This window comes from Glossina fuscipes, unplaced genomic scaffold (assembly GCF_014805625.2).
Source record: "Glossina fuscipes isolate IAEA_lab_2018 unplaced genomic scaffold, Yale_Gfus_2 0, whole genome shotgun sequence".
Classification (NCBI taxonomy): Eukaryota; Metazoa; Arthropoda; class Insecta; order Diptera; family Glossinidae; genus Glossina; species Glossina fuscipes.
This window is the reverse complement of record NW_023998414.1, coordinates 12,212,301-12,223,149: the sequence shown is the minus strand read 5'-3', so window position 1 is coordinate 12,223,149 and position 10,849 is coordinate 12,212,301. Positions and strand designations below refer to the sequence as shown.

Genomic DNA, 10,849 nt, shown 5'->3' with positions numbered 1-10,849 from the left:
CTCTCAATATTAAATATTCTTCTGAATACATTTAAAACAAAAAAAAAAACCCGCTTTTATTAACACTTGTCTGTTTTCATTATATCAACCCATTGTATTATTTGCACTTGTTTCAGATTGTCAGCATTTCTCAGTGCCCTCTGGCTTAGTATTTATTATAATTGCCTTTATGTTGATGCTTTTTGTTTTTAATTGGTAAAGGAGAACGCCTTGAATGTGAGAGTATTACAAATATAAAGAAAGGACAATTCTCTCTCTCTGTAGCCTACTTTTAGAGGTATTTAAATAAAAAATCTAAAGCATATGTCTCGCCGCAGCAACAATACAATTCGTTAAATCGTGGAAATCTAATAATATTTATAATGTTTGAACAGTGAATCTTAATCCGATTATCCCGAGTCAAAAACTTGCGAAAACTTGTCCACTACACACACAAGTGCCAAAAATGAAAAACATGTGTAAAAACGATTTTTCAAATATTTTTTCAACTTTGTTTGTAAAGGGAAAAAAGAGTTTGTTTTCTAAATTTCGTCTTACCTCATAAAGCTTATCCCGTTTTCTCTTTGGGTCGACAAAGCAATTCTGTATATTTCATATTTGCGAAATCTATTTTACACGTAAAGGTTGCCTTCATATAACGCATGGCTTATGCGAACAGCATATCTGCTTCATAGGAGACTGATCTATGCGACAACGCGGCTTTTACCGGCGGCGGCTATATTTGAAAAAACTGAATAAATTCAATAATAATTTTATTAAAATATGGATATCATTATGTCGTACCTTTAACAGCATATTTAGCGAATCAAAATCGTCTCCCGCTTACACTCTTCAGTAAAGAAGCTACATTGCTATGTAGATCAGTCGGGAAGAATTTGCGCTGGTAAGATTTGTTATAGAAGGGATGTTCAAATCCTTCAGGTATATGAAATGTGTTCTCTTGCGATTGAAACGCATACGGGATAGGATGGATTTCCCTCTTCTATCAAGCTTCTATAGCGGACAAGTAGAAGATCTCACATGTTGAACAGACTTTACTCGATATTTAATTATGGTTTTTCATATTTCTGCGCTGCTACCAGCCTACGTGCCCGACAAAATGTTTACGGGAAGAGAATTCAATCGTAACATCCGAGCGGACGAAATCAGAAGCATTCTAAATATAAGCTCGCGCAAAGTAGATCTGAGTAGATACGTAAACCTACAAATTACTATTCAGTGGTACGAAGAGCACTTTATTCTACAATAACTAGAAAAGTCAAGCATTTGCATCCCAAAGAGACAGATAAGCTTTTCACATTCACTCGTCTAGTGTACACAGGTCCAATCAACGTTCGAAAATATAACTGTTACTGTTGCATAACTGGGTAACAGGTAATTAGTGATCTTCAATTCAGTTAGATCTTAAATAAGAAAATCCCTTTGCTCCCTTATGCAACAAACTTGTTCCTAAGAAGGTAAAGTAGTAGTAGTAGTAGTAGTAGTAGTAGTAGTAGTAGTAGTAGTAGTAGTCCCGATTAAGATAATTCTCATAATTCGTTTCAAAGCAAGAACAAATCGGCTGCATGTTTTCCATGCACGAAAAATTACGGTATCCTAGTTAGAATAAATTGATATTTTTACATTCTTTTTTATTTGCCTCTTCATGGCTTCATGGCTTCATGGCTTCATGGCTTCACGGCTATATGCTTATTCCGATTTAACATTTCTCTTCTGTAAATGCTAACATTAAGCAATCATTGTCAATGTATGTTCTTGTCGATGGCATTCAATTATGTTTTGCTTGTTAGTGTTCTTGTTTGGCTTTATAGCCATCGTCAAAGGTTAAGAGGGCTTTCATTTTATCATTTCGCTGGTAACACTTACAAAATATCCATTTGAATCTGGAGGACTATCAGCTTGATTAGCATAGGTTTCTTAAATTTTAGAAATTTTCAAAAATTTTTAAATTTAAATTCAATATTAAATCGCATAGTGTACTGGGCCCTGAAAATAAAAAAAAATAAAATATAAAGACGACATGTGCTGTGCACCAGTCCATTGCATCTAAAGGTTAAGATATCAGAAAATCAATCTAATATTCTTTTTTACAATTTAGAGAAAAAAATCTGAATGCTTCTGCTTGGTTCATTTATTTTAAGGTGGCGGGTATTCAAGATTCGTTCTAAGGCAAAAATGTACATATTTCTTACATTTTCTCTATTATTGTGCGTTGCACTTTTTTACTACAATCTTACAAACTGACTTTGAAATACTGACCATAGCCCATTTAACCATTCAGCAGCTCAGGGCTTTTTGAAATAAAACTTTGTGTGCTTGCATTTTGTTTTGCTCAATGTTCTGTTACATCTATTCATACATACTTAATGAGATGAATAAATTTATGAATTTGACTCTGTGCAAAGAAAATAAAAATTGAAATATTTTTGTTTGGGTTTTTTTTTTGTTTTTTTTTTTTTGCGAAAAAATTTAACATATTTTTTTTTTTTTGTTTATTTTTCCAAGAAGAAATCGCATCTTCTCTTTACCTGATATATGTACTAACCCCTTAGCATAAAGTGGTAGTCGTAAGTTCGCGCTCATCAATGCTCTTTTCACTTCCAAGATTTAATTCTCTTACTGGATGAAAGAACTTTATTATGATCAAACTTTTCGATGATTTTCAGACTCTTATTATTGCTCTTCATTTACGAAATAAATAGTTGATGATGAAAAATGAAATGCGCTATAAGGCACTAAAAGTGGAATCGCCATAGAGTTTTAGAAGAGGCAAACAAAATTTGAAATGCTTTACGCTACGGAAATAAAATAAATATTACTTACTGTATATAGCAATTATTGTTGGACATCATTGGACTGTTGTGCCGAAGTGTTTGAAAGAATACAAAAAAAATTCTTCATAATTTATTAAAAACTATCGTCGTTTCAGGTCCAACGATAATGGACGTAAAAAAACCGCTGTTGAGATTAAAAATTAGTTCAACCCGGTTCGGTAACAGAGATAGTAATTAATACTATGGGGTGTAGAATAAAACTGCGACTGCTTCGTTTGAAAGCTGAATCATCATCATCTTTAAGCTAAACGAATCTGTATCAATTGTCACACTAAAGCATACCCAGCATAGTTTCTTCGAAATTCAAATGTCCCGGAAATTGTACTTTTCCGTACGAGCGATGAATAGTGGATGCGCTATGACATCCGAAGCCTAAATAATTATAATAGAGGGTATTCGAACGAATAACGTCGCCGGTAAGGCCGAATAAGTTTGATGGCCCAGCTGGCCGCGGCGTATTAAAGTTTCTTGCAATTAAGTTAAATTATCACTAAGGAAGAAATCATGATATGGTGAGCTTTTTGTAAGAAGGAGCTAGACTCCCTATATAGCAAAACTTGGGAAATGTTTGCACTTAAAACCTGGAATGTATTATCCGCCCAGGTGTTACTCCTTCCGATTGAGACAGGTTGTATATGATAGATTACTTATTGTCTGCTCGATCAGCGTTTCGAGTCTTATGACGACACCCAAATACTGTTTCTTTTTGACACAGCCTTAAAAGGCGCGACTTTGCCTGAAAGATGGGGAGAAGGGCAGTAGCTAAGGATGTATAATACTTTGCTACGCACAAAAAATCTCTCAAAACTTATTCCTACACAAAATGCAGTAACTAGATGGTATTGGAATGAACATAGACTTTGCTTTACTCATTTTGATTACTTAACGTCCAACACTGACTCTTTTTCATCAACCTTCTCAAGTTGTGTTCAATTCGAGGTCAAATTGAATCTGGCGAACATTTTGCCCACAATTACAAAATAGCAAAGAGTACAAGGCAGATGGATAATATGAATCTAGTCTTACTTTACGAAATTACGGGCTTTTATATCGCATGTGTTTTGTGGTACAGGACCGGCACACTATCAATCTAATGCAATTTCTTTTTGGCCCGCAACCAAAGATCGTACATCAGCTTGTCTTGGATATTAAGAACCTCAACAAAAGACGGCCACAATTTTTCTTCTGTTTTACTCTTGAAATGAATTAAACATGAAATAGATCTAAAACTAGATTTCATTATCAGTAAATTTCGACTTATACAATAAAAATACTGACATGATGTAGAAAGTCGAACAACATTGCCAAATAAATTAAGCCCTTTCCGCCTGTTATGAATAGACTTACTCAACTTAGTTGTGACCTAATAAAGTTATACGACTTCTTCTATTTTTGAATATCATAAGATTTAACGCCAAAAACTTTGCTACATTTTTTCATATTGTTATCGGCTTAGCGGTAAAATCAAAACATTATTAACATTATTATTATAAATAATAAAATAATCATAATATTTTTATATTAGAAAATTTCAATAAATATTTGCCTTACTGCCGCCTACAGCAGTTCGTTAATGCCTGTCATAAGTTGTTATCATTTTTACTCTGCAGTGCAAATATATATTATTTTCATATGGTGAATGTTGGTGAATGAATATTCAAAACCTCTATTAAGATTTATGTTTATTTACTTGGACTATCTGCATGACTCTGCATAAAATGATTGACTTCGTTGCAGCAAAATAAATGTTGATTATCATCTCATCTTCATTGACTTTGTTTTATATTTTATTTAATTAAGACTTAAAAGTACGGTATAATCTATACAACAAAAAGTATGAAATTTCATATTCATTCGCCTTCAAGCGAATATTTGATACCCTATTCCCTCGAGCAAATATAATATATATAAAAATAGAAAATCCATTCTTTAATTATGAGCTTGTTAACGGATCAATCAGTGTATCACTTTGATACTAAACTCTTAGACAATCTCGATAAGTATTTGTTTCATATGTTGATTTTATTAACAGCAATATTTTGAACTTTTTATACCCAAGACCGAAGGGAGAAGGAAGAAAGTGAATTTATTTCATCACAAAAAACGTTTGCAATGCCCAGAGGGAAGCTTCAGAAACCCCACAAAGCGTATATATGCTTGATCAGCCTCAAATTTCGAATCGATTTAAACATATCCGATTGTTGGTCTGTGCGACCTCTCTTCTGGCCGCAACAGCAAAGCTATCGGACTTTAAATATCGACTTTGTCAAAACATTGGAAGTTCTTGCACGCAGGTTGCCATTGAAAATTCGGTCAAATCGATCGAAGAACCTAGAGAGCCTAGAGTATTGCGTAAAGTGAGAACGCTATTCTCTTTCAAAACCAATCAAAAATTAGTATCTGATCTTTATTTGTAAACTAGAGAGAGATAAATGAATAAAAAGTTGACTACACATTCTATGAGCTTCGCTGTAGTACGCCTACCCAATATGATAGCATATCAAAAATTTAATTTTGTGCAGAAGCAGAAGCAGTAGCTTCCAAAATCCCATAAAGGAAATAAATTGCTTGACCATTTGCAGATTCGGAATACATGTCCGTGTGGTTGTCTGCCCATTTGTCCGCCTGCCCAACTAAATACAGTTCGCCCGTTCGCAAAAAAGATGAAGATATCGCTTCCAAACTTGCAAAATAGGTTTGAAAACGACCGAAACCGATCAAAGAATGGGCGGCCTACACAACCAAGACTGAGAACACGTTCGCTTTCCGTGTATCTCTTGCTCTCGTTGCTGATAAACTATAACAGATGTACGATAAAATTTCCACAAAATTATTCTACAAAAATAGGAAAAATCAGCCATGCCCATCTAAAAATATTATAGCATATGCAGTACATTTATTCTCTATTTCTCATTATTATTTCTTTTGTATTTTTTGTCTATTTCTAGATGATGGAACACGCTTGGCACAATTACAAGCTTTATGCATGGGGTAAAAACGAGTTGCGACCATTGACGCAACGAGGACATATAGGCAGCATATTTGGCGCAAGTGATTTAGGTGCCACGATTATTGATGGTCTCGACACTTTATATATTATGGGCTTGGAAACGGAATATAAAGAGGGACGAGATTGGATTGAACGAAAGTTTACTTTGGATAACGTTAGCGCGGAATTGTCGGTATTCGAAACGAATATACGTTTCATTGGAGGCCTTTTAACTATGTACGCGTTCACCGGCGATGCAATGTACAAAGAGAAAGCTCAACAAGTGGCTGATAAATTGCTGCCGGCCTTTCAGACGCCTACGGGTATACCGCATAGTTTGATAAATCCGAAAACTGGAATGAGCAAGAATTATGGTTGGGCTTCGGGCAGCAGCTCAATATTGTCTGAATTTGGAACTTTACATTTAGAGTTCAGCTATCTTAGCGACATTACTGGCAATCCATTATATAGGGAACGGGTACAAACCATACGGCAGATATTGAAGGAAATTGAAAAACCCAAAGGCTTGTATCCGAATTTCTTAAATCCTAAAACAGGCAAATGGGGACAATGTAAGTAGAATTAAATGGACCATTCGTCTCGATATTGTTAAAATTTTAACATAGTTTAGTCACCTTGATCTTCTTAAGTGTCAAAAAAAAAAAAAAAAAAAAAATGCTAACAAAAAAAGAAAAATTCAATATCTCTGCTTCTTATTGTATTCAAGTACATGCACTAAACCATACTGAACTAATACTTAGTGTTGAAATGAAAAAGTCGTATTTGCTCGCTATATTTTACGAAACCTGGATATGTTTGTCAATCTTTACGTGAATCCCGGGATCTATATGTCAACCGTTCGAATAAATTCGCGCTTTTTTTTTTCTTTAATGCAAAAAAGCGCTTATTTCAAAGGACTGGCAAACAATAATTCATTTTTCTTAGAAAATAAGATAAGAATTTATATTTCTTTCTGTGATCAAAATAGTTTTGAATATTTTTGAAGGAGGGACAAATCAAAATAATTCAAATATTATTTTAGTGCACATGTCTTTGGGCGCATTGGGTGACAGTTTCTATGAATACTTACTAAAAGCTTGGTTGCAGTCTGGTCAAGCTGATGAAGAGGCTCGACAGATGTTCGATGATGCCATGCTAGCCATTATCTCGCATATGGTGCGAACTAGTCGAAATGGTCTAACCTATGTATCAGATTTGAAATTCGAACGCTTGGAACATAAAATGGATCATTTAGCTTGTTTCGCAGGTAAGCTAAAACTCATTTTCAATCTATTCAATACAATCGTATAACGTGGCAAAATATAGGTGGTATTTTTGCCCTGGCTGCTAATACACGTCAAAGTGAAAACACTGAGAAATTTATGGAAATTGGCAAAGGCATCACCAATACTTGCCATGAAAGCTATATACGCTCCTCTACACGTCTAGGACCAGAGGCATTCCGGTGAGTGTGTTTTCGCTTAAGAAGAAGAAGTAGAAGAGCAAAAGAAAAAAAAAAAAAAAAAAAAAAATCAATCCAATTTCCGTGCACATGTAGGTTTGGAGAAGCTGCCGAGGCTCGTGCCTTGAAATCTAGTGAAAAATATTACATCCTAAGGCCTGAAACTGTGGAAAGTTATTTTGTTCTATGGCGTTTAACTCATGATCAAAAGTATCGAGATTGGGGTTGGGATGTGGTACTGGCGTTGGAAAAACATTGCCGCACCACTCACGGCTATTCGGGTATTAAAAATGTTTATCAGGAAGTGCCTCAAAAAGACGATGTGCAGCAAAGCTTCTTTTTGGCTGAAACTCTTAAGGTACGCATCAAAATTACTATTATCGTAATAAAATTTATTCATTATTTAAAAAGAAAAACCACGCCTCGTTCTACGTCACGTCAAAACTACAAAAAAAAAACAATGTAGGAAATTTATGTACGCCCCAAAAGAAAAAGTGAACATATGCACAAAAAAAAAAAAAAAAACGTTTTGTCCAATATGGACATTGTTTCATTGTAACTGGACTTAGAATAATTGTATCGGGCTTCATATCAGTAAAATATCTCTTGTAAGTGGCAAAAAGATTTGTTTTATCTATTGCGTGCGTAATTATAAGTAGATCACGATTCCTTGCTAACGGCGATAACATTTCTAATCCATATTCACCAAATTATCTTCCAATCCAATATATCCGCATTCTTCGGTGGTGATTATAGGAAAGTCATCAGTTAAAATCCAAAAAAGCTTACATCATTTTTCGACAATGTCGCTTGGACGAGCTTGCAAGAGAAAATACTTACTTCTTAAGTGGAATATATGCACTGGACGTTTGATCGTATTCAAGTTAAAAGTCTACGTCGACTTACTTTTGGTAGTTTAATGAGTAACTGTTTGAAACATGGCTACATGGTACATGTTTAATGAATTGTCGTAAATCAAATAAAAAACCAACTATGTACCCATAAGGTAAGGTATGCAACAGTAACTCTTAGTTAATAGCAAATATTAATCAGAAAGTCAGTGCGCAAATCTGTGTTCGCGGGCTCGAATCTCTAAGCAGTAAAGTTCACTTTGATCGTCGTTATAGTGAACGTTCAATCGGATTGGACACACACCCACTAGATTGCGGCCGCTTCTATCTCTCACTACTTTTTGGACAGTTACACATATAGGGATTGTGAATGCAATTTTGTTATGTTAATGCAATAGTTCACGGAGAAGCGTACGAAAATGATCAATTGAATGAAATGACGCAAATCGAGATCGTGGTCAAGATCAGTTATTTCACGTGGCGACAATTTGAGAATTTCATTTATTTTTTTAGTATTTATATTTATTATTTTCTGATGACTCGCTGTTGCCGTTAGACGAATGGGTCTTTAACACGGAGGCTCATCCACTACCCATTAAAGGCGCAAATGTTTATTATCGCCCAGCGTTATCGGTATCAGGCGATGCGACAAATGCCTCCTAAGAACAAAACCAAAACATTAGTAGATATTGAATTTATTTATAAGTTTATTGTATATTTTTACATCTCTTCAATCTCTTTCTCCCCCTCTTTGTAGCTGACCAATCAAAAAGAAAAGAAGAAGAAATTGAAAACAAATTTCGTTCTTCTGTCACTCGTAATGTAATCTCAGTTTTAATTTTAAGCACTTATATAATATTCAGGACTTTTAGCTACATCAGTCAAAAACGTATCGGCTGAGACTTTATTGTTGTATACAATACTTCGTGTTAACTGTTTTAACTTTTCTCATCGTCGATTTATTTGTGCATTTATTTCTTTTACGATTTGATCAAATTCGCAAAAATATTACAATTTAAATGTTTCTTCGGCAATTAGATGCAATAGCACGATTTACCATATCCCGCTCCGATAAGATGCATGTGGCTTAAGCATGCTTTTGCGCATTGGTTTGCCATAAATTAGAAATACAGCTATCACGTTACAAGTCGTTACGTTTTTGATTAATCGAGCTAATAAACAGTTAACTGAAATTGTTTTGCACACGTACACCCAAACAGCACTACATATAGCGGAATTGTTGCCTTTTACTTATTGATATTATAATCTGTTTACTTTACTCCAACGAGCATTGTGCATTCCAGTACGAGAATAGGTCCCCGTAATAACTCGTAATTCGCAATAAGTTTTTTTTAAAGCTAATAATAATCGCTACCCTAAGCATTTCTCTCTCTCTCTCTCTCTCTTTTTTTTTTTTTTTAACCTTTCTATCTATTTGTCCTATAGTATCGGAAGTATGACTACTAAATCTCCAGTAATTTTGATAATGGGGTTAAGTTGAAAGAAGATTTGCTTATTTTTTTACTCTTCTGCATTCTATTGCATTCTATGCATCTAAACCCTTTGTGAATTGGTGTAACCTAACAAAGTCTGACAGTGCATACAACTTCCATAATTTTCAATTATGTTAAACGATTTTTCATGAAGGATCGCGATATATTTTAATTAGAAAGGCGCGGGCGCGGGCACGCGCACTCGCACTCGCACTCGCTTACTGCCATGTCGCCTATAGATAAAATGATTATGAAATTTAATTAAATTCAATCTTAGCTTAATAATCGCCAAGGTTAATTTGCATTTTCTTAAGACAAGCTTACTCGTTGCCCTATACATCACAGTGGTCAACTTTTCATCCTTTTATTTCGATTTGTTGTTGCCTTCTTCTTAATCATACCTACCTAGTTAGTTAGTTAGCCTTAATCGAATATGTGGAAAAGTAAGTAGTAGTAGTATGCGTCGATCAGTGTCGATATGTTCTAACTTGTAAAGTCATGTCATATTTGCCTAGCTGTCATCTGTCATCTGTCATCTGTCATTTACTTATTTAACCTGTAGCCGTTCAGATTCTACATATAAAACACTTGTATTTACATTTTACTCTCTATCGTATTTTTATTTTTATGATAAACATAATATAATAAGATGATCTAAATCTTGCTGTCATTACTCTTAAGATACTATTTCGACAATTAAAATAATAATAATTATATTGAATTATATGTAATTTTGCAATGTATTGATAATTAATATTGAGTGTAAATAAGATTATATATTAATTTTGACAAAAACTTTTGAATATTTTTTTTTTTTTTTTTTTTTTTTTGCAAATTTCTTGAATCGGTCGGTAGCAGATTGTTTTGCTTTATTTCTAACAAAAGTAAAATGTTTTATGTCGATGTGTGTGTATGCTTGGAGCTAAAAAGAGATTTTATTTCGAGTATTATCGTTCGATGTACAAATTCTTTTGATCATTTTTGTTGTTTATTGTTGTTATCACTTTGTATCTTTATATACCTTAAGATGTAACTCCCATCAAATTTGGGTTTATTTATTCATACTATGATCCAAGCATCTGAATAACATGCATACCATTCACAATGCAAACAAACTGTTTATTATGTGCCTACCTTTACATTATTGGAAAATATATGGTAATTAAATCATAATGCTGTTGTTCTGAAGTCTATATATATATATATATATATATATATAT

General features: G+C 34.0%; 1 protein-coding gene across 1 annotated transcript in view; it reads left to right on the top strand.

Annotated features, from left to right (window-relative positions):
• LOC119634159 (mannosyl-oligosaccharide alpha-1,2-mannosidase IA) overlaps window positions 1-8,885 on the top strand; it is a 46,842-nt gene extending 37,957 nt beyond the window's left edge. Inside the window, exons 3-7 of the mRNA XM_038028131.1 lie at window positions 5,783-6,395; window positions 6,866-7,090; window positions 7,150-7,288; window positions 7,382-7,643; window positions 8,650-8,885. Coding sequence (XP_037884059.1) covers window positions 5,783-6,395; window positions 6,866-7,090; window positions 7,150-7,288; window positions 7,382-7,643; window positions 8,650-8,799 — 1,389 coding nt within the window. The 3' untranslated portion in view covers window positions 8,800-8,885. The remainder of the gene's footprint in view (window positions 1-5,782; window positions 6,396-6,865; window positions 7,091-7,149; window positions 7,289-7,381; window positions 7,644-8,649) is intronic.
• The last annotated feature ends 1,964 nt before the right edge of the window (window positions 8,886-10,849 follow it).